The 24,287-nt window shown below is 41.7% G+C and overlaps 1 protein-coding gene across 2 annotated transcripts; it reads right to left on the bottom strand.

The window, feature by feature from the left end:
- Nucleotides 1–11,607: 11,607 nt before the first annotated feature.
- On the bottom strand, nucleotides 11,608–23,829 carry LOC146688156 (phospholipid phosphatase 3-like). 2 transcript variants are annotated; one of them, XM_085439023.1, is made up of 6 exons: nucleotides 23,461–23,829; nucleotides 18,588–18,742; nucleotides 14,563–14,843; nucleotides 14,395–14,452; nucleotides 14,126–14,302; nucleotides 11,608–13,281 (listed from the first exon to the last, which is right to left on the bottom strand). In XM_085439023.1, exons 1-6 carry the CDS (start codon nucleotides 23,597–23,599, stop codon nucleotides 13,153–13,155), a joined length of 939 nt encoding a protein of 312 aa, XP_085295149.1. In that variant the 5' UTR covers nucleotides 23,600–23,829; the 3' UTR covers nucleotides 11,608–13,152. The 2 variants fall into 2 exon arrangements, with proteins under 2 accessions (XP_085295149.1, XP_085295148.1); XM_085439022.1 differs by lacking the exon at nucleotides 18,588–18,742 and adding an exon at nucleotides 17,595–17,752.
- Nucleotides 23,830–24,287: the final 458 nt, after the last annotated feature.

Here is a 24,287-nt window from a genome sequence, read left to right as displayed (position 1 = left end):
CCTACGGCACAACAAGACCAGGAAACGCTCAGCTGTTCGTTCAAGTTTGCAAAGAAAAATAAGCTTGAAAGTGTGGAAATCATCACATGTCAAATATGTAGTATAGAAGATATTTAAGAAGACTGTAAAATCCTAATGTTGGGGAGAAAAAGTTCAACATTTTGGGGGAAAAAATGTATATTTCCCTCAGTTTTGAATTTAAATGAGAAGATTATTGCCACTCTTACATTAAGCTTCTTCTTGTTTAGCTTAGCACAGAGGTTGGGACTTTATCTGTTGAGCTTTGGTGAAAACAAAGAAACATCGCACAGTGATTCTGTGATACTTCATGCATTGCAGTCAGCTATGATACATAATGACGTCTGTGTAGGTGAGGGAGAAGAAAATGGCCCCTTGATAATGTAGGTGTGTACAATACTGTACACAAGTCTTAATGCATAATTTACAATTCTGTTCAATTCAATTTTATTTATACAGCGCCAAATTATAACAGTTAGCTCAAGGCACTTTATATTGTAAGGTAGACCCTGCAATACAGAGAAAAACCCAACAATCACATGACCCCCTATGAGCAAGCATTTTGGCGACAGTGGGAAGGAAAAACTCCCTTTTCACTGGAAGAAACCTCCAGCAGAACCAGGCTCAGGGAGGGGCGGGGCCATCTGCCGTGACCAGACCTAGAACAGGCCTCCATAATTTGGAGGCCTGTGGAAAAAAAACACATAGTTTGTTGTCATTTCTTAAATTCAATATAAACCATTTGACAGGCATAATAATGTAAGGAAACTAAACAACTGGAGGAAAAAGACGATTAGCAGGAATTTAAAAAAAGTCTACATCAGATTAACAGTATCTGAAAGCAAAGACTGACACAGGACCTGAGAGATGCATCTGGCTTTTCAGTTTCAGTTTGCCAAAGCCTCTTCAGAAAGTCTCAGTGCCTGGCTGTCAAGAAGACATTTTTACAAAAGGATAGCGAGGAGAAAATGCTGATGCTAAATGACACCAACCCTGGACTAAAGTTAACGGCAGCAGGTCTTACAGAGTGATAAATGCAAATACCACTTTTTCAAATCATTGTAAATGCATATGGAGGAGGTCAGGAGAGACGTACAACAGTGAGTGTCTGCAGCCATCTGTAAAACACGGTGGAGGCTGTGTCATGGTTTGGGCTGCATTTCAGCCAGTGGTGTTGGGCATCTTGTGAAAACTGATTAAAAAAGTACCATCAGATTTTGATCCACCATGTAATACACTGTGGAAAATACCTGATGGTACTTTCTTCTTGAAGGTTACGCCAAATTACACAAGATCCGTGGTGATGCGTCTGATGGAGAGATGAATCCATGTTGTTTTTAGCTTTGCACTATATTTATTTTTTGATCATTTCTTTTTAGTGTTTTTCTTTAAACATTATACAGGGGAGATGGAGGGTAACAACAAAGAAGAACATAAAAAGAAAAAGAAATAAATAAATAAAACAGGTATAAAAAGGTGTTGAGTCACCATGTTTCTACAATTTGATTGTTTCTCATTATCAGTGTGATGGTCTTTATCCTGTCGAGTTTATGTAATCCGTCCATTTCTCCCACTGTGATGGTATTGAATCTTTCTGAGTCCTTATTCTGTAAGTCAATTGTTCCATAATTTGTATTTCGTCTATAATTTTGATCCATTCATCCTGCGATGGTGGGTCTATCTTGTACCATTTTCTTGTGATTGCCTTTTTACAGGCTGCAATCATACTTTTTTTTTTTTTTTGCCTGTCCTGTTTGGCTCTTTTTGCCATCACAATTATTCTCTAAAGTTGAAGAAAGCTGCCCAACGGATTTACTTTACCAAATGGACCATTCCAGCCTTGCCGTAATGGTCTATTTGATTCACCTTTTATTGTTTATTTTATTTTATTTTCACTTGCTAAATACGGGACAGACCTGACTGGGGAAAAGAAAGGGGAGAAAGAAAGAGGGAAAGAAAAACAGTGGAGAAGAGGGACGGGGATAAAGGGCAAAAAACAAAAACCAACAAAAAAAACAGACAAAAAATACATATATCAATCACCTGGATCACCTGTTGAGAAAGAAAAAAAGAGAAAACAAGCAGGAAAAAAAGAGCGATATAATAAACAACATCACGATGATCTATGGGAATATAACAGTAAATACTAAATATTAAACATTATTGTGCAGCACGTAAGATCGACAGCGCACAGTGTGCTTTGAGGTAGGAGCCAAACTATGACCCCCCACCACCACTAGGTGATGGAGCTGATCAAAGGAGCCCAGAGAAATTGATCTGATGTGGTGGCAGAGGCTGTATCAAGACTAATGTAATCTAATAGATAATTTCTATATTGGTTAGAATTAAGATTATTTTTATTTTTCCAGTTCATGAGGACAGTTTTCTTGGCTATGCATAGGGCAGTGAAAACCATATGGGCTACATTCTTATCTGTAGTGACATTATCTAAGCTGCCCAACAAACACACTAAGGGGGAAGTTGGAATGTTACATTTCAGACACTTCGATAAGTCTTCACATATCTCGCGCCAAAACCAAAGAGCGTGGATATAATTGTCCGGTGAATTGGTTTGGCAGTGTGAGCAGTTGTTGGTAGACGTAAAGCCCATCTTGAACAGCCGATGACCTGTATAGTGCACTCTATGTAGTATTTTGTATTGAATTGATTGAAGACTGGGATTTCTAATTAAATGAAAGGTTTTTAAGCAAATCTGAGACCAGAAGTTTAGGTCTAAGTTAACTGATAAATCCGCTTCCCATTTTGCAATAGGAAGTGATATTGATTCATCTGTTTTAGAAAGCATTCTGTATATTTTGGATAGTAATTTGGGGGTTTTAAGAGTAAGAAATTGAACCACACTTGGTGGTGTTTGTAGTTCAACTTGACCCGGTTTAAATTTCTTTTTTACTATGGATTTAATTTGTTGATATTCTAAAAATCTTTTCTTGTTGATCCCATATTGTGTAACTAGTCTGTCAAATGAAATAAATTCTGTTCCTTCTAGTATATGTTCTAAATATTTGATTCCTTTATCACTCCAATCTGAAAAGTTTATCATATTATTGTTTTGTAATATGTCAGGGTTGTTCCAGATAGGTGTACGTTTGCATGGGATTAATGAAGATGCCGTCAATTTTAGAAACTCCCACCATGCTGTCAGAGAAGAGCTGATGTTGATGCTTTTAAAGCATTCATGTCGTTGGATGTTTGAGCTGATAAATGGTAGGTCTGAGATCTCTAGATTATTGCAAAGTGCTTGTTCTACATCTAGCCAAGGTTCATCTAAGAGGGTGTGTTTTAGTCATCCTGAGATAAACTGAAGCCTGTTGGCTAAGAAGTAGTGCTGAAAGTTAGGCAGTTCTAGTCCTCCTTTATCCTTGGTCTTTTGTAGTGTTTTTAAGCTTATACGTGGGGGTTTATTTTTCCAAAGGAATTTGGACACGTATGAATCTAGAGATCTGAACCAATCTTGTGGCGGTTTAGTTGGGATCATTGAGAATAAATATTTTATTTTTGGTAAGACCGTCATTTTTATAGCAGCGACCCTTCCCATGAGTGATATGGGTAGACATTTCCATCTAGCCAGATCATCTTCTACCTTCTTTAAAAGTGGGATATGGTTTAATTTAGTTAGATCTGCAAGCTTGGGAGAAACATTAATACCTAAATATTTTATATTTCCCGATTGCAGTGGTGTAGAAGAGGAATTATGGAAGGAGCAATTAATCGGTAGGACTGTAGATTTTGACCAGTTAATTGAGTAATCTGATATTCTTGCAAAAGAGTTTATCAATTCAATCACCCCAGAGATATTGGTTTGTGAATTTTGGAGAAATAGTAACACATCATAGGCATAAAGGCTGATTTTATGTTCCACGTTCTTGCATTTTATGCCCTTAATTACTGAATTCTGTCTAATTGCTGCTGCTAGTGGTTTAATAAAAATTGCAAACAGTGAAGGGGAGAGTGGGCATCCCTGCCTAGTGCCCCTCAGGAGACAGAAGCTGTAGGATGTCTGGTCATTTGTTCTGACACAAGCTGTTGGGAAATTATATAATATTTTTAACCAGTTTATGAAAGAGGATCCAAAACCAAATTTGTATAAAGTTGCAAATAGAAATTTCCAGTTAACTCTGTCAAATGCTTTTTCTGCATCTAAAGAGAATATTGTAGTTTCTAGGTTTTTACTGTATGAGTAGTCTATCAAATTAAGTAATCTGCGTGTATTTGTTGATGAGTGCCTACCTTTTATGAAACCAGTTTGGTCAGGATGAATTAGGAGGGGGGTTATTTTCTCTAATCTCTTTGAGAGAGCTTTGCAGATTATTTTAAGGTCTACATTAATAAGGGATATTGGACGATAGCTTGAGGGATATACAGGGTCTTTGCCTGGTTTTAGCAGGAGATTAATGTTTGCAGAATTCATATTTGATGGAAGTCTGCCCTTTTCTTTGATTTCCAACAACGTTCTGTAAAAAACTGGTGCTAGAATCGTCCAGAATTCTTTGTAGAATTCTGCAGGAAAGCCGTCTGGACCTGGAGCCTTATTATTGGGCATGCTTATCGGTGCTTCCTGATCATAATTTTTAATATGTATCTATGTTCTTTCAACACATTTTCCATAATGACACCAAGATATAATAATGTACAAGACTTAGATTTTGCGATCTTGGGACAGAACCAGAACACATTTACATCTCCACAGCTTCTCCAACACGGATGTGGTAATGAAGTGTGTTTGCTTCTAATTTTGGGTGTTATAAAAAATCTAATTACATTTTTCCAGCAATGCAGTCTCCAAACACGAGATATGCTGTTGCCTGCTGTTTTTTCCAGATTTGTGACCATTCCTCATCAGATATGTTAAGTCCCAACTCTCTCTGCCACTTCAGTTTTACCTACGTTGTTGTGCACCCTCTTGCCTCCATTATATGTTCATGAATTGTAGAGATTTACACTATACTTACACTATATTTAAATATAAATTTGTACTTGATTCAAAAAGTTCTGCACCTACTTCCAGTTTTCCTAGCATATATAAAGAAATTTGGGGTGGCTCAAAAAATGTGCCTGCTACTGTATATCATAGAAATTTAATTTTCATAATGCTTTATTTCAATTGATTATTTCTTGTTCCCACCTTCTTCTTAACTGCAAGTGTATAAACTTTCATTCTCTTTAGTCTTTAAAACCACCCCCACGACGGTAAGTCAAACTGTTGTGGTGTTTGTTTTGTGCAACTACATTTTTTTTTAAAAAATAACAACATTAGCTTATATTGATGATCAGTTATATGGCATCATTTATATTTTGCCTCACTGCTGGAGGCGCCTTATAGCAAATATGAAAGCATTATTGATGTCGAAGTCAAGTAAGTGTGTGTTTGAAAACATTTATTTTATGGATTTCACAGTAAGCCTAAACACTGTAAAGTAAAGGTGCAGTGTAAAGAGGGGAACTGTTAGTTAATAACTCCTGCAGTGCATGAATTTTTAGTTAAGCAATCACGCTGCTCTGTGCATCTGTTTCCACTTAGGGACCTACAGAGAGATTAAATGAATGTGGAAAAGTAATGAAGCTCACATGTAAAGAGAGGCCCATTTACATCCTGTAATGGCGTTGTGTTCAGTCAAACCATGACATAAAGCACAAATCCTGGAAGAGGACACAGCATTTACAATGCATGACAGGCATGCTAAGTAGTCCGTGAATTTTTTTTTACAGAAGGCCTCGCAAACATTAAACTGCTTCTGTTTCCTGCTGCACTTTACAATGTCAGACTGAAGCAAAACACAGGCAGAAGCGCACACTGCGTGGATGAGCATCCGGGCAGGCTTGTGCACACACTGATAAGCCGCACTGTCTGACTGCAGGGTCATCAATAGATTCCTGCTGCATCAATCTTTGTTGTTTAAACAGATGGCAGCGGCCTGATTGAATGCTTGATAGGAAAACCCAGAGGAGCCTGTGTCAGAGGCCATACTGGCTAGTAGATTCTAAGCACATTAACATTCCTGAATAAATAACCCCAGGGAATGTTATTGTGGAGACATTAAACAGGATTTTCCTCCCAGAGCTCCGGAGAAAGGCCAGGCATCACTCAGGGATCTCTACCGCCTGGAGTAAGGAGGAGCTGGAGAATCCAGTGCACAGAGGAAAGATCTTCCTATCCTTCCCAAGAAAACATTTAAACCTCTGGGAACTGATGCGAGTTCCAACACAGGAAAGAATTTCAGATATTTTGGTTTGATGTCCCTTCTGATACTACTTTTGATAAACGTTAAGCAGTACAGTTTACTGGTTACACTGTGCTAAAACCAACACAGTCCAATGAAGTCCAGCATTAGACCCTTTAACATTTAGACTTTTTCTATGTTCTAGCATTTTGTTTTGAAACACTTTGGGATGTTGCTCTTGAAATGGATGCTGCACTAATGAAATTGCAAAATTGCACTTACTTTTTACTTGCAAATACTGCTGTATCTGCTGACACATTAGCTAATTCATAGTAGAAATTGGACATTTACTTCTACATTTCTGCTTTTTTCATTCGATTTAGTGATGCATACTGCAGTAAATCCATCATTATAGACATCAAGTCACCAGACTTATCAATATACTGTCCACAGAAGATTACCAAAGCACTAATCCATATGTATTATACTTATTTTATTACTAGCTTAATTAAATAAGCAATAAACAAGATTACATGCATGTATAGACTAAAGGAGGCTACACTAATAGATGTACAACAACAGAAATATTGATGAACAACTTAATCAATATAGCTACCACCAGTTGATCAATACATATAGCATCTCATTTCAGAAAAACTATCAATATCCCCACCTCTTGTATTATTATTATTTTCTAACTGCATTTATTGATTTTTTTGGCCACTCGTGGGAATGCTGACATTATCATTGATCTGGAGCTGTCTGTAAACGATGTCCAATATTCTCTCCCTCTTTGCTCTGTTTTACTCTTCGTCGAGTGCCGAGGGTTACGTCGGGCTTTTGAGCTGCTAAGGTTTGCCTGTAGAGTGCATTAGGGTTTAAAAGCTGCAAACAGAGCCAACGACAGCAGGGAGGGTGAACCGAGGACAGTGAAGTGTCAAGTTGTGGGTTTTAAAACCAAAATAATCAGATTAAGAAAATCACACCGTTCAGCTGATGGACACAATCTCCTGTGGGTTTTCCACTGAAGGTGACCACTTTCACATCACACGTTTGACCCATTGTCACTAATAAGCGCTGGGTACGAGAAGAGACTGAGGCTATCGCATGCTTTGGGAGCTACTTTCATTTCCAAGGCTTAAGTCATCACCTTCCATCTCTTTTCCCAGATGTGAGTCAGCTGCATGACTTGACTCACATGTTGCTTTGTCAGAATTTTGTCTACCTCCTCCAGTAAAAAGACGCTGATGCTAGGTTTAGATGATCAGAGCAAAGAAATCAAAATTCCAGTGTGCTCAGAGTCACTGATTCCAATCTGCTGGCCTCCCATGGGGTGACTTTAGTAATCAGTGCTTTCTTGTGAATGTTGTCCAGCAGAACAGCAATAAGGTAACTTATATAACTGTTCAGTCTAATGTGGAATGTGTTCTTTTTTGTGTGTGTGTGTGTGTGTGTGTGTGTGTGTTGCCTTTATCGGATAGAAACAGTGAAGATAGACAGGAAAGCACGGAGAGAGAAATGGGAAGCCATGCAGATCAGACTCAAACCCGGCACATGGTCGCCTGCTCACCCACTGAGCTAAACCAGCACCCAGGATTTCTAATAAGGATCTCTAACCACCATCAAATAACAAGTCGAACAGCTGAGCAGAGGGTCCAAATGGAACACAACACAATAAAACAGCCTTCAGTGCAATAGCACTTTTGGTACTCAGAAAGGCTGTTACTGCCAAATCCTTAAAGATCCTCCCCCTCAATCTATCTGTGCATGTTGTGCTGTTAAAGACGCCTGGGAGGAGGCAGAGCCCGCTGATGGAGTCCCTCTGGATCAGCCCATAGCTCTGTTACAGCACAGCTTGGCACTCAGTAGATAGGAGCAGTCCACTTTTCTCTGCCCTGCTGAATCACACATTCCTAATGGTGGAGGTCAGCGCAGAGGGAGGACCATAGCTCCAGACACATTGATGATTGTATGAATTACTGCTGCGCTTAATTAGGTGATTTTTCTCTTTAAAACCGGCGAAGGCTTTCTGTAAGCGATATTTCTCCAGAGGCATGCTTTTCATTGCCTGAAAGGTCACCGGCAAATGGCATGAGAACGAAAGCGAACAAGGTCAAAAGCCTCTGGCCAGGTGCCAGTGGAAATACAGGTTTCAGTGGGCTGAGTGCAGTACCTGAGGTGTAATGTCAGTCACCAATGGAAACGTATACTCGGTCTTCCTCTCGGCTTCTTTGAGGCTCCACAGAGAGCGATTTTGTTAACGTACACAAGAAATATTGAAATTTGATTGACATTTTCAATCTTTGCTTTCTCACTGTTAACTTATCATTTGAAGGCTTGTATAAACACAGACCCTCCGCTGTGTGGTGATGTTTTGCCTCAGCGGTGATAGCAGCTACCATGACCAGCCTCCGCGCCCCTCCGCTCCTCAGATACTGAACATGTGGCAGAAGAAGATAAAGAACCTCACTGGTGAGATGCTGCTGTGCTGTCAGCAAATGCCTGCTAGTGCCAGGTGAGCATATGGTGAGCATCAGAGCATGCCTGCAATGTTTGATGAAGTCAGTGTTTGTGTTCTGTCAGCACTATATTCTTCTTGGCCCTCCTCCCATGGGACTCCTTCAGACACATATGGAGGTAATTTGTTCAAATTCTTCAGCGGAGAAAGAAATAAGAGGGAGTACATGGCCTTGGGATTTGGGATTGGGAAATCAGTTTGAGGAGTTGGGACTGGGATGGAATATGTTTCTGGGGTACGTAGAGGCAGGTTTTCTGTGACTAATGGCTTTGAATAACATGTTGCTTGGGTATTGAGATTTTATGGAGGTCAATATATTTGACTTGATAGAAAGCAGTAAAAGTAAATGTTCTCACAAGCTGCTGGTATAGAGACATCAGATAACGCAATGTGTTTCAGTGCAATGTGAGTATTTCAGCCTGGTACTGATTGTCTTTGAAACTAAATGTGAGCCATGAGCCAAGAAGAGAAAACTCTCAGAAAGTCAGAAAACTTGGCACAGCTCAAAAGCCGAGGTCCCCCGAGGAGCCAGCCGTCATCATTCTGTTCTGTGAATAAGAAAAACATGCCCAGCGGAGCCGTAATGAGGTCACTTATCAGCGAGGGCACTCGGAGGGTGTGCCACGCTTCCTCTCAGCATCCCTCCATCTGTCAGAGGGAGAGGACCAGTGACCTCAGCAAGTCCTGCCAATAATATCATGTGGCGTCAAACTCCACGACAGGCTTCAAAGTTGACGGAAGGAGCAGCAAGGCCAAACTTTGTCGAAGAATAGACCAGGTTTTGTTTTCTTCTAACTGCATTAATTTAAAAAAAAAAAAAACTACAACTACACAAATGCTGTTTTTCTTTTCTGTCCAAACTACCAAAAAACATCTGAAAGGATGCCCTCGGAACATTGTGCACGCATGACCAGAAACACCATCGCTAATAAGAGTTGCATGACAAATAATCTTAGATGGCTTTTAAAGTCTCTGTGTGTGCAGGGGGCAAACAACAAAGAAGCAAGACTTCAGACCGACCACAACACTGCCGCAGAGTTCATGGGAAGAATTTGTAAGTCACACAGAGTAATTACTTCACAAATATCAGGAGTTAAACCACAGTGGGAAAACACAGCAGCAACTTCTCTTTTTGTTCCCCCCTCCAAACCACATGAAAGTATTTCAGTATTTCAGAGCTGAGAGCTTCTGATTAAGAAAGCCTCTGAATCACATTCAAGAAAGAAAGAAAGAAAGAAAGAAAGAAAGAAAGAAACAAACAAACAAAAACAAAAAAACCCCATTCGACTGCTTTCGGATACAAATATGTAATCAAGTGATCACATGGCAGCAACTCAATTTGTTTAGGCCAAGACGACCTGTGAAGAAAGGTGATTTAACTGACTTTGAATGTGGCGTGGTTGTCGGTGCCAGACAGGGCGGAACATATCTCAGAAACTGCTGATCTACTGGGATTTTCCTGCATAGTCATATCTAGGGTTTACAGAGAATGGCCCATAAAGAAGGAAATATTCTCTGGATAAAAATGCCTCATTGAGGTCAGAGGAGAATGGCCAGACTGCTTCCAGCTGATAGGAAGGCAACAGTAAGTCAAATAACCACTTGTTACAACCAGGGCATGCAAAAGTGCATCTATGATCATGTGACAGGTCAAACCTGCACATTTGGATGCTGCAGACAGGTGCCTGTGCACCTTTGGAATGGGAGATTTTCATCATGGATGTGCAGTCAACAAATCTGCAATATTTAAGAAAGAGGAACTGTTCCCTTTCTTGACGGGGGTCTTGTTGTTGCCTCTCCAGTGCACTTATTGTCACTTTCATTTGCAGCAAAGCCAATGAAATGGTATCAAAATGGCTTATGATTTCTGCACAGACTGATATTCCTGCCTTAGTTTTACACTGTGATGATCACCACCATAAATAACTGGGTTCATTCTCTATAGAGAGCAAATGTAATTCAAAGTTGGAGTGCTGAACATTTACGTGAAAACAGACGTCTGTTAGATTCAAGCCCTTAACACTGTTATTAATCCCATCAGCATCTAAATATGCCCGATTTTTAAATGCAGAGTTTCTGGTGACAGTAACACAGCTGTAGTAATGCTTTTTACATGAACCAGCAACGGCCCGTTTGCCAGATCTGCAGAAAGGAGTATCAGTGTACAAAAAAGGTCTGTACTGCAGCTATGTGAATCCATTCAGGAATTGTTGAGATGTTTTGTTTTGGACTGTGTTCCAGATAGAATACCTAAAAATAACCCATAATGTAGCCTAGCTCAGAGTGGACACACACACACACACACACACACACAGTATGGTGTAGTCTCATGGCAAATTAAGACACTGGAAACAGTAATTTAGTAGTAGCATAACACAAGGCAGCTGGTACACAATAGCATTACTCCTGACATAGTCATATAAACAAAACACATTTTGCAGCTTATTAAACTAATCAGTTCTGGTCTCCCTCTGGGTGTCGTGCCTCAGCAGCTCAGGAGAACATGCTGGCACATAAAGAAACGTACAGTTAAACAGCACAACCTGTGGATAACATATACATTTACAGGCAACATAGAAGTATATAAGGGCAGGCAAACTATATAGCCTGCAAGCGTTTTCACATGTGAATGTATTTTACCGCTCTGCCATAGTTTGTGTGGACTCTATATTATTCCAGCGAGCCATTGGGGAGAGGGGTTAAAGCCTGGAATGTTCACCATTTCCCCCACAGGAAGCTGCGCATGGAAGTCTAGTATTGCCCCACACCCAAAAATCGCTCCATCACACGCACTGGCTTGCCAGCGACTATACCGAGATATAAAGAAAGAGAATTTCGGAGAATTTCTTTTTTGTCTTCAAGTAAAATAACAAACCAAACACACTCTCGCTCTTGGTTTTAGGCATTTTATTAAAGACATTTTTATTTTGATATAGTCACACAGTTTCATCGTACAAAATTTCACAAAGTTAGAAAAATACTCAAACTCTATAAAAAAAAGAAAAAAAAAGTACTGAAGCTGTCTGCTTAGAGAGCTTTGTTTTTTATAAAACTTAATATTCATGCTCTGCCTCTTCAAGAAGCTCGTATTCCATTTACACAGGTGTCAGAGTCATAGTGGACATTTCACCAAAATGCCTGCTGTACACACGCACAGCACGAACAACACAACACGTGGGGGAAAAAATTAAAAATATATACAAGAATGCTCAGATTCTATATAAAGTACATTTATAAACATGTCAGACTAAAGTTTCAACTCCGTCGAGTTAGGATGACATTTTGATATTTCACCCAGTGGTAACAGTTATCATTGTGCTAGGTAATTACATTAAAAACATACAAATATACTGGCATCATTATAAAATGGTCGTCTATTATATAATGCAGAGCTAGCCCTAGCTTGTTGCTAGCCCTTTTGTGTTACTTTACATGACTTTGAGTTATTTACAATGTGCTGAAAATAATGACTAAATTGTGCTTTGGTCCTGAAACGGGTAGCTGCTGCTCTATGAGTGCGCATCTTGTTGTTTTTAGGTGTATGTGTGCATGTACAGATGTACTGAACACACACACACACACACACACACACGCACACACACGCACACACGCACACACGCACACTTGTGAGTACCCGCTTGGTACATACAACAGGCATTTCATTAAATGGCTCAGTGTGGGCTTGTCCTGCCCAGCAGAAACAGGCCCACATCCAAAACATACGCCTTCACTGTACTTCCCAACTACTGTTACTTATGTGCAGCTTCTAAGCAACATTACATCGTGCACATTTTTTATTTTTATTTTTTTTTTTAACTTGACGGCTTACAAAGCTTTCCAAAAGCTTCACTTTATGTCATTCAAGTGGTGACAAAGAATACCGAGTTTAGTGCTATAAATCACACAGACTGCTTGTGTTGCAATCAAACCAAACAAAAACAACATCCTTCCTGAAATTAAGGAATTTGTTTGGTTGCCATGGTTTGTTAGGACAGGTCACACAGTGAGCGAGTGGCAGGAGCAGAGTAGCACCCCGGGACTCATAGATGCAGCTGAGGCAAGAAAGCCGCACAGCTTTGTTTACAGCTGCCATTTCTAAGCTGACAGTTGACATCTCCAGAAATCTTCATAACACAAAACAGGGACAAGGATCTCTTAATCAAAAGGAGGTCAGCTCTCTTTTCCACTCTGAGATCGTCTGGTAAATCGGAGGGGAAATAAAGACAAATTTCCATTCAGAGAGCTAAAGTCGCTTAACTGCTTTTCCACAGCGTCTTCTCATCCAGTGAGATGTTCAAGACTCTGGATTTGTCTGCATGTTCCAGATCTTTGAAGTTTCCATTATTCAGTATTGACTAGTGGCTGTAGTTGTGATTTAATTTAAAAAAATAAAAAAGGCACAGGTCAGGGTTATATACAGTCACTCTGCAGCCTTCTCTATGCTATGATGAGGTGGTTGCTCCGCTCTCTGATGTCTACGGTGGGAACAAGTTCTTTCTTCAGAGGGGTTGAAGACAAAGTAGAGCGTCTTCCTTTGGGCTTGAACAAGTCTGACACAAAGAAGACCTGTGGAGAGCATAGAGAGAACACTCCTTTAACGTTTGAGCATCGCAAAGGGGCAAAATGTTAAAAATGTTAAAAATGTAATCAAATAACATTAAGAATGTAAGATAGAAAATAGACAATGCATTGTTTACATGGAGGGATTTTTATGAGTATGTCAGTACTAGACAAATGTATTTTGTTCCTCCCATTTAAAGTCTTACTCCTCCTACTTTCACTCGTACTTTCTGTCCTTTAGAAATACAGTTTGGTGTTCCTCAGGGTTCTGTATGTGGTCCCTTTGCTTTTTCCACTTGTAAACATGCTTTTTGCAACATAAATTATAAACCGACTGTGCGTCTAAATGATGAAAGGAAAAAAAATCTTTGCATCATTTACAAGGCACAGTCTCACCCAATATAGAACATCATTACCATTGTCATTTTCTTACATACTGATATGGAAACCTTTAGTTTACGCTCCATAGATAATGCTCACTGTCATCCTAAGACTTAACATACAGACCCCAACAGCATCCACACACAAAAAAAGCATCATTTTCTACAGATAAACATTTGTGGTGATGCAGGAGTAGGATAGTAGTTGGAGAAAATCTAACGATTGGACAAGATCCCCTCTTGTTAAGTAGCTTAATGAGAGTGAGGACATCCACAACACCAACCTGGTGGGCAAAGAAGCCACTAGAGAAACGCAAGGTGGGCTTTTTGGTTAGCAACGACTGAACTTTCAAAATAAAAGCGAGGTGATTGTCCACTAGAACGGCATCATTCTATTAGAAAGATTTAGCCTGAGCGCTCTTCGATTTCTGAACAAATCTAGTGCACTAGTTTGCAACACAGCCACTCACTATGCAGTAAGCCACCAGGGCTCCTTGTACGAAACCAGCCAGCACGTCAGTGGGGTGGTGCTTGTGATCAGACACGCGGGACAAGCCGGTGTAGAAAGACATCATGATGAGGGTGAACTGGGTTAAAGGGCGAAGCAGACGGGCTCCATGCCAAGTAAAGCGAGACTGGAGGTAAAACTGCAAGAGAGAGACGTTGACATACTGAGTATTCATGCAGAGAATAACAGGATGAGTAAGATGGTACGAGAATAAAAAGGTCAGAAACTTACCACCAAATAAAGCATCGTGTACATGGAGAAGGATGCATGTCCAGAGAAGAAAGACTTCCTGAGGAGAGCAGATGGCAGTCAGCATGTTGAAACGGCTTAAAAAACACAGCGGCCAATCAAGCATTTTATTTGGGATATTTAGAACATTTTGAGCTTTGCCCGTTATACCTGGCCTCTTGAACTTTGCTCTCCAGGCCCCGACACTGGTAGTCAGTGATGTAGCCCAGAGAGCAGTTGACCGTGGAGAAGTCAGGATCGCACACGTCAAGAAAGTGAGGACGCAGACGGCCCACTGACACTTTGGCGATATTGGTGAAGGAGTGGCTGACTGCACAGCCAAAGATGAACACCCCGACCTGCTTGTACAGAGCGGAAATGTACGGGTTCCCCACAAAAGACTTGGAGCCTTCATTCAAAAAGTAGATCCTGTAGCTCTCACCAATTATAATCTGAGGGGGAGAGACGGGAAAGCAATGTCAGTGACACGACTGGTAACAAAGACAACAAAGACCTATTCCTGAGGGAGCTTCTATTCATTTATATTTTAAATATCAGAACAAATAAATAATGAACACACTATTAACTATTAAGACCGTAGATGTTGTTATTACAGCTACGAGAATGCAGTGATTTCTTTGAGAAGGGGCTCGAGAAGAGCTTGTTTAGAGTTTGAAGTGTTTACCTGTGCCATTCTACAACTATAACAACAGTGAGACGACAGGAGGGGGGTGTCAGACCGAGTCCACCTTGTATAGTTTTCTAGAAGTGTGTAAATAGACCGCAGTCTAAACCAGCGACTGATGGAGTGAGGCGTGTTTAGGAGGAGGTAACTCAAAACAGCTGCTGGAGCTCAAAAACGCCTCGCAGTCCCCCCTCAGCCTCCCTCCTCCCCTTCCTCCTCATCCGCTGTTGTCTCAGCTCGAGAGTGGAAGGATGGAAGTCAGCATCGGAGGAGGGGCCGGGCCCCGGTGGTTCTAATCAGGAGAATCGCTGAGCTGGGTGCTGTGTCTGATTCTGGAGGCCAGACTCCACAGGCGCACGTCGGGGGCACGTTTGTTTTTCCCCTCCGCTGGCCGCCTTACCGAAACAGCTCAGATTTCACAAGGGACGTGTGAGTTGTTTTCATGTTAGTGTCTCAGCTTCATAAGAAATTCTTTCGAACGGCACAGAAATAAGTCGGATTCTGGGAAAGTCTCTCTGGGGAGGGATAGCCCCTTAAGAAGATTTAACAAGCTGATAGTGCGAGCGCGTCATTTTCCCACCATTCAGGCCTTTAGAGCCGGCTCGACACAGCTCAGCGGCTTTCATGGGAAAGAGGGGAAGGGGGACAAAACACATCTGGTTCCCCTTCTTTGAGAGATTTGTTTTGTTTTATACTTTGCGAACGAGCTGGCATTCGAGAATCTATGCCTGTTGCACTGAAACCTCAAAGATAATCGTGGGGCAGGACACTAATTTGTGGCTTATGTCGAAAGTTTCGCATTTCCAAAGTGACACAGTGTTTTCTTCCCTTCTAATAAAGTTGGGCATAAATCATTTACGACACATTGGATTCTAGTTCTATAGTGGGAAATGAAGCACTAAATGGCTTAATGTTTGCGCCTTCTGGTTCAGAAAACAGAGGTTGGCCAGAACGCTCCAGGGGGGGAAAAAGAAAAAAAAGAAAACGTGGATTTTAAAGTCATGTTGCACCAGGGGAAAATGCGATATTTGGCAGAGCCTTCTTGTTTGGGGCTTTCGCCACAATTCCACCCCAGCAATTACAGTATTTAACCAAACAACCATTGCATCAACCATAATTGCACAGCCAGGTCTCCTCACCATTAAAAGCCCCTGAGGGCCCAGAGTCTGCTCTGGTGACTGCAGGGCGAGATGATGACAGTCGGCGACATGTCGCTCTGTCAGGTGACAGCATGTGCTGCAGCAGCGCTGAGCAGAATTATCATCATCATCATCATTATTCTTTTTATCATTAATGTGTGTATGCTCCATGTTCCTGTCCAGGCTGCTTGTCCATTTATTTTAGTCTTATTTATCCGTTATTGTGTGTGATTTGGATGTTTGTGCTCACTTTCTTGCATGTCAGTGGTATTTGTTTAAAATACTGTGTGTGCATTTATCCTGTCGCAATTCTAAAACCACGATCAAAGAATCTACGGTATCGTACCACAGTTCCTTTACTGTGATCACCAGTGTGAGGCCTTTAATGCCTGCTGAAGGTTTGTAGTTTGCTGAGATGTAATGTTTAATAGCCGTTTACGTAACTAGTGAACTGGAAATGCACTAGAACAATAGAATTAATCTTCACAGTCGACCTTCCGCCTATTTGGGGATTTTTCTGTGGACCCTAATTCCAAACTATTCATGGATTTTTTCAGAAAGGATACCTAAAATATTTTCTCCTGATTTTCATAAGGATGACAGCTTAAGATATATTTAGTGTTTGCACTATTAAAATATGCAGTTATAAGCGTTTCTATTGGATTATTTTGAGCCTCAGTGCAGCTGTGCACTCTGAGGTGTTTGTGAAATGTTAGGCTTCTCTCTGCAGGGCCCGCTGATGGCCATCTGAAACCTGAAGCAGCAACATTATCTGGAGCAGAAAGGGCCATTGGGCTTCATCATCGTGGCAAATAAAAATTTGATATCCAGGAAATGTGCACAGGTTCGTCATCATCGCTTTCTCACAGGAATTTCCAAAAACCTACTCAAATCACCTGAATCATCTTAAATCCCACCCCTCATCCCCCAAGGCAAAGCCCTGAGAAAATGTTGACTGACTGTTATCTAGAACGGGGTGAAACGAATAATAAGGTGTGATGGTGCAGGTACGAGGAGTCGTCGTTCCAGCCATCTCCCGGGACAATCTCAGTTTATGGCCAGAACGCATCAACTGTAAGATAAAGCCCAGCGATAAACCCCGCATTTCTCAGCACATACAGTAAAGCGCACAGAGAAGATTGCAGGTTTACTTGGTGAAAAACACAACTGTTCTAATCTAACAGCTGGAAAAGTGTATCAGCGTTACTACAAATCGTCTGTGCTGGACACTTGGCTGTAACAATGAATAAAGACTGATGGATGATGACAAAGGATGTGGTTAACATCAACTGCAGTTCAACGGTGCTGCTAGTATATGGGCAAGGTGCAAAAACATGAGAGGAGGTGATGACATTAGTGGTCAGGGTGAGAGGACTTACAGAGAGGATGGAGATTAGAATGCCAGCAGCGCTAAGCACACCGTCGCTAATGGTGTCTCCGTTTTTGGCCGGATACTTGATGGACTCATCGTCGCAGTAAAACCCTCTATGGTAAGGCTGAACTGCGCTGGTTTCAATGACCAAGAAAGGCAGGCCGGCTAGTGTGAAGAAGCAGCGAGCGGCACAGAGAGGAAGGAGGGTTGGTGGGGATGGGTGATGGAGAAGAAAGGGAGAGGGAGAAAGAGAGACGGAGGTGCTGGGTTAATGCCACGCAAATTACAGGAGGACGCGGATACAAGCAAGAGGTAACGAGCGAACACGTGGGACCGGCTCAGTTCATTCTGTGGCTGCTATCCACAACCGATGGAGAAATTATTCCAGTTTTGTTAAAATACAACACGTTTTAAGACGGATTTTGGACAATCACTGCTTTCAGACTTATCTGTAACTCTCCAAGCCAGCTGAAAACTGACTTATTCTCTGATAGAAAAACGAGCTCAGATATCTATTTTTGGGATAACGCATATATCCAAATCCCAGCAGACGACAGAAAATTTAGTGAATTGAAAATCTCTTTTTAAAAATGTACATAAGCAAGAGTGTGGGAAACTGTGTGTGTTTTTAGGATCATTTAAGATTTCATAGACTAGATGACTCTTTGATCATCTTAGGGAGTTGCTGGTAATTGCATTATTATATAGTCCCATTTCTAAACGTGTAAAATATTTAATTTTATTGAAGCAGTGAAATAAATGGAAACCGAGGCAGCCTGAAGGGTAGCAATTAAATCTAAAAGTTAACGATACCGCGCAGTGGAAAATGGTTGGCGGTAATGTACGTGATTTACAGTCAATGAGACAAAACCACTGAGAGTGAGTGAGAGGCTGCTGAACCAATCAGACCCCCCCTAAGGTGTCACAGTGCAGCCGGTAATGAACTGAGAGCGTCCCGACGTGTTCTCTCGTTTTCTTACTTCACCGCGCAGGAACTTACTGAGACCACAGGCACAGTGAAGCCCACTGCCGTGAGCAGCGCAGTGGACACTGTGCTGTTCTTATAAGGCAGATTGATGCTGCTGTCACTGCAGGAGAATCCTCTCTGGTAAGGCGGGAAGGGAAATTTGTGCAACAGCACGGCAACGAGCATCACTGCATGGTTGGACAGACACAGGACCACAAACACAGACACGTTGGATCAACAGAGAGAAAAAACAAAACACATTTAAAACATTTACAGTAAGTTTACGAGCTTATCGCATCCCGTTTGCCCGTTATCGTAAAAAGAAGAAAAAATGATAACCATTAAATCAAATCATCACCATTTTGCACTTGACTTAAGTGAACCGCTTGAGCCGAGAATAGCATCAAATGATTTCAAGTTCCCATTAAGAGGGTAAGATGGGCCCTGTTCTTAGGAGGCAATGCTGCAGTTAACTGACAAGAAAAAACACACGCTATCAGTCCTCCTTCCTTTCCTGCCGAAGTGCTCTTACTCTTAAAAAGGCCCTTTTAAAAGACGCCTCGGGGGAGGTGTTTGTGTCCGATAGACTGCGTGTTTTTCGGCAAAAGTGCCAAAAAGATCTTATTTGTCTTCCGATAACAAACAGAGTGGGCGTAGTTAAGATGCAAGCCAACCCCCTCCCCCCCCAAAACAGCTTATTTTCCCCGTCAATTTCCTAACAGACTTCAGCGAGGACTTTGATATTCGAGGGTACCCAGGGGGAGGCCTCAAATCTCGGACAGAATTTGGAAAACACACTTTCAAACGACTTCAAAGCAACGTTTAGCTTTCGAGCCACTCTCTGAAGACGTCCGCGATCTGCAGACACAAAGAAAAACAAGCAGACGGGGGAGCGGGCACAATTTCTCAAAATAAATGTCAACACATGCTCCAGTCACTGCTGAGCCCCTTTACATCCACACACACAAACATACAGCTGACTCGGGGGTGCCTTTGAAGGTTCAGCTGTGGGCTGGGCTCAGGTTACAGACAGAACTCTGGCACCCTGAATGCCGGGGTAAGTCCTGCCACATTCAGCAGGATTCACATTATTAATTCTCTCGCTTTCACTGTTGTTCTTCAACCAAACACCTGGATGGAGCGGCTGTGAAGCAGGTCCAGTGAAGAAGAAAAAAGAAAAAGCGCAGGGTGGGACATATTAACAGCTCTGGAACTGTAAAAATACACTGCAGTTTAAAGTCTGCTAAATCCTGCATGTCTGATCCCTTCAGTTTGGTTAGTCTGGCTATGAAAAGAGCAACACGAGCCTTTCCAAAGCAGGGACTTAGTCTGTTCAAACTGCTGATACAAAGGATTTAGGGAGGGAAAATAATAATAATAAAAATAAAAAAAAAAGGGCACAGAAGCTCAAAATGCTACATGCGAAGCACATTGACCCGAGAGCCCCGACCCCTGCGACTGCATCTAAACACATTTGCAAACCCACAAACCACAAGGCCAGAGACTGATGGAAAGAAACCAATGGATGGCAAACGGCCTGATGAACTTAAGAGGTCACAGCTTTTGAGGAACCAGCGTGAGGTCAACGGTTCCAAAGCGGTGATTGGAATATATTAAAAAAAAGAAAAGAAGAAATGTGACCCCTGCTTGCCTCAGGTTTTTCTTCCACAGTCCTTTGACCCCCTGCATCCGAAACAGAGCTGCAGCATCAGCAGTGAGTGTGGCATCTTGGGATTTTCCCTCCCCTCCTTTTCCCCTCATCTAAAAGTCAGGGGGGGAGGGCGAGGGGGTGGAGGGTGTCCTCATCACTGCCAACAACAACACCAGTCAGCAGCCGTGAGTCTGCCTTTCGCACTAGCAGCATCGGCCCAAAGACAATAAAAAACAAGCAGAATGCTGGAAGATTTTTTTTTCCTGCAGTTCATGATCTCCTTCTCGCACCTCTTCTCCAAAACAACTGTGGAGACAAAATGTGAAAATAAGCAAACCCCGTAAATGAAGACCGATGATGACTTTTTCAGCTCACGAATGAGCGCGGCGTAACGTCGAAACACGGCAGAAGACACATCATCAAGATCTGACAGCTCCATGCAGCCACACCTTGTGGAAACTAGAATAAATATGCGGTAAACGCACACTCCAAATTCAATCCTCACTATACTCCAGGAGGCATTCGCCAACACGGCTATTAAAAACAAACAGACGCACATTTTCCACTTGCAGGGATCCCTCGCTGTCTGCTGGCCTAAAAAAGTATACATACACGTCTGAGGCAGCTGTGACATATACACAGATGAAGTTGTTTTCACCACACACACACACACACACACACACACACAGCAATTGAGCTACTTCACAATTTCAGCATGGGGGTGGGGGGTTGGCGCAGGTCTGCCTGCTTGGGTTTTAATGAAAATCCCAGTGAAATCAAATGTGAATCTCACATCTTGACTGCCACACTGGACTAACAATTTCATTTAACACAAACATTTATTAAACTGGAACACCTCAGTGCTTTTCTCTTTTCCAAAAGGTCTGTGGGTCAAGCTTTTTTTTGGAAATTGTGTCACAAGAAGGAATCTAGGAGCCTACGGGTTCCTGGAAAGAACTGGATTAACTGGAAATAACTCGTTTCAGAAAGAAAGCTCATGTTTACTATTCCCAAAGGCTCCGTTTAACCAAATTCTAAATACAAAGACACTTTTAGTTTCAGTTTTGCTTGTAGAGGCTTGTGCTGGCCTCCAACGCATCCAATTACAATTAGTAATGAAACGCATTATGAAAGTGAGGTTCTCTGTTTTTCCTCATTCTGGTGAGCAGGCCTTAAGGGATTTAAAAAAAAAAAAAAAAAAAGTGTGGTAAAAAATTCAGATCGTTACCCATTAACCGCCAATCACCAGCTTAGTTGTGAAGCTGGGCGAAGGCACGTGTAAACGTGATCACGCGATTAACTGGAGAGTCAGTTGCTACAGCTTAGAGTAAACGTGAACCCAATCACCCCCTCGCCCCGGGGCTGATTGAGGGGCATCTTTCTTTTTCCTTCTCCCAATTCAGTTCTAGTCAACACTGAATCAGCATGACTTTCTCATCCAGCCGACTTCCCCTGTTGTTATCTTTACATGCACTGACGGGTCCATGGGGAGCACATTCACTCAGTGCATGACAGAGCTGGGGAGCAATATCCTGGGATGCAGTTTTCCCCAGAAGTACAAATCAGTGTGTGAGAATGAAGGAGAAGTGGTGATTAACCAGCGCTGGCCAGACGTTTCCTCCTTGTGGTTGCTCTGTTCAAGCCACATCTTTAGCCAGAAAAAACACTCTTGGTTTGTTGACAAGCTTCTCTGTGGGAAGTTATGTACATAGAGAAGAAACGACGGGGATTTACCCTCCACAGAGATACAAAAAATAAAATTACACTTAAACTAAATATAGCTTGTCAAAGAAAGATTGTTTGTAGTCTAAACCACTGTTAACAATAGCTTAACTGCTATCCAGTATAGTTGCGGCTTTATCTTACCACTGCTGCGGTGTTTGCAATCATGACTTTACACCAATATTCCAGTGAACAACACAATGCAAACATGTGGTTGTATCACAGCAGAAAATGAAGTCAAAGGTCTGAACCACACAGCACCCTCCCCACTTTTAAAACTGGGACTTTCATGTTCTGAATGTTTCACCCAGTGTGTGCAGCTGCTGAACATCACAGGACCAGAATGGATCCACACACACACACACACACACACACACACACACACACACTCAGCTCTGACCTTTTCACCACTTCCCTTAATTACACCACACACACAGAAATATTATGCCAGATGTTCAGATCTGAAGAATTCCTGCTGCTTTGGAATGTGGGCCATTCTGGAAAATAAAATGAACAGTCAAAGCAGAAGTCCACACAGGTGTGGGTGGAGACCAAAGAAATGTATATCCCTCCCGGAGCACTTTATTAATTTCTTTCCACTTGGACTGCATTTTTTAGGGATTAAGCTAATGTAACTTTTGGAAATCCACATGTACTTTAATAGCTAAATAAACAGGCCAGAGTAGCCACTGCTTTGCTTCAGTTACAAAGTTTGTGAAAGCTGGTGTGGCAGAATCACATGTGATATTATCACTTTTTGTCTTATTTAATACACATTTTTACAGCAGACATAAAGAAAAGAGATACAAATGCAGTGTTTTAATATCACAAATGAACTACAGGAAAAAGACATTTATATTATTACTCAGTGGTGTGAAACATATGGTCTGAGGACTAGAATCGGCCTGGGAAGGACTTTAATGTGAATGTCTTTGGAAAATAAGGAATACATTTTGACCTTTAAACTGAATATTCAGAATTTTTCTACAGCTTTTTCTACTGATTAAGACTTTCCCCCACAGCCATACATACTACAGCAATGAAGCTACCAATAAATCATTAAATGACAGTAAAGTTCAGTTTTCCCCACAATCTACATGCCTGTTCTTTTTACGCCTCCACAGAAAATAAATAAATACAATGAATGAATTACCAAAAATTTCAGCTTTATTAATACAGGACAGCCTGGGCGGACTTTCACACATTTGTTTCTTACAATTTCCGCCCAAAGAGTCTTGCAGAGTCCACTTTCTTCCACTGACATGCTGCAGCATTTCTACGTGAAACTGCACTTCTTTTTCTTATATTGAGAAGCCTCGGGAATGAAATGTGCAGTAAAAAACTAGTTTTCTCTTAAAGAAAGTGTCACGACATCAAACGAGCTCGGCATCCCTGGTATCGAGTATAAGCCGGGGCAGCCGCACACGAGCGAGAAACTGTCCGTTTGAAACACGCCAGGAGTAACAATGAAACGAGCAAGAAGCCGCAAACTTCCCGCCAAAGGTGCCCACAGTAACGTGACGCGACTCTTACCTAAAAACAGGCAGAACAGATCCACTCCGACCAGCAGCTTCCTCCCGCTGTGGTCTTTGCAGTTGTTGTTGTTGAGCGAACTCCCGCCGTTCTTCGTGTTGGCTGCCATGGCTTTCTCATAGATCAGACAGCGTTGCATTTAAAGCGTTTGCGTGTTTGGTTAAAAAAAGGAGGAGGAAGCAGAATAAAAATAAATTGGTTGCTGTTGGAGTTTATTTCTCGGTCTACAACACGTGTCTCTACAGGAATCCTAAGTAGGAGCAGTCACGCGAGTCTCTTTGGTCAGCTGGAAAACACTGTGGAAACTACTCGCTCCTCACTAATGGCTCACCTTCCTCTAACCATCCTTTACTCGTTTCTGCAGGGATAGGTCCTGTCACAGCCTTTCAAGAAAACCCCTCCTCCGGCTCCTCCTCTTTCATGTGCCCGGTGGGGACTCCCACCACCCCACTCACCTCTCAGGGCTGAGGGGCGCCCCAGTCAACAGCAGCAACAAAGCAAAGAAAAATAAACTTTTTTCCTCCTTCAAATTCTGGAGCAAGTTCTCATTTTCCACTTTAAATAACTCATAGATGGAGGGAAAAACCAGTAGGAAAATTTCCTTGATTTTGCAAACTTTGAGCTCATCCATTTTCTTCTGCTCATCCAATTCAGGGTTGCAGTTGGACTGAAGCAATTTGAGCACTCAAAGTGCTTTCTTGGTACCATCCTCATTCACCTATTACACAAACATTCATTAAAAAGTACTTTTAACCTACGCCTGACATGCTCTTAAATACACTGCAATAGATGCAAGTTAATTACAGTTGACAAAATTAACTTACTGA

The sequence above is a fragment of the Copadichromis virginalis genome, linkage group LG18 (assembly GCF_057382275.1).
Source record: "Copadichromis virginalis isolate Kocher_CV1m ecotype Utaka linkage group LG18, C_Virginalis_male_GT1.1, whole genome shotgun sequence".
Taxonomy (NCBI): domain Eukaryota; kingdom Metazoa; phylum Chordata; class Actinopteri; order Cichliformes; family Cichlidae; genus Copadichromis; species Copadichromis virginalis.
The sequence above is the reverse complement of the archived record's forward strand: the minus strand, read 5'-3'. Positions and strand labels throughout refer to the sequence as shown.

Excerpts from the sequence above, each read along its gene's own strand:
- LOC146688156 (XM_085439022.1), bottom strand. The coding sequence starts at position 23,599 with ATGCAACGCTGTCTGATCTATGAGAAAGCCATGGCAGCCAACACGAAG. Across the intron at positions 17,753-23,460 it reads TCTGTTCTGCCTGTTTTTAG|CCGGCCTGCCTTTCTTGGTC; the intron begins GTAAGAGTCGCG and ends TCTTCACACTAG. Across the intron at positions 14,844-17,594 it reads TTCTAATCTCCATCCTCTCT|ATTATAATTGGTGAGAGCTA; the intron begins GTAAGTCCTCTC and ends TCTCCCCCTCAG.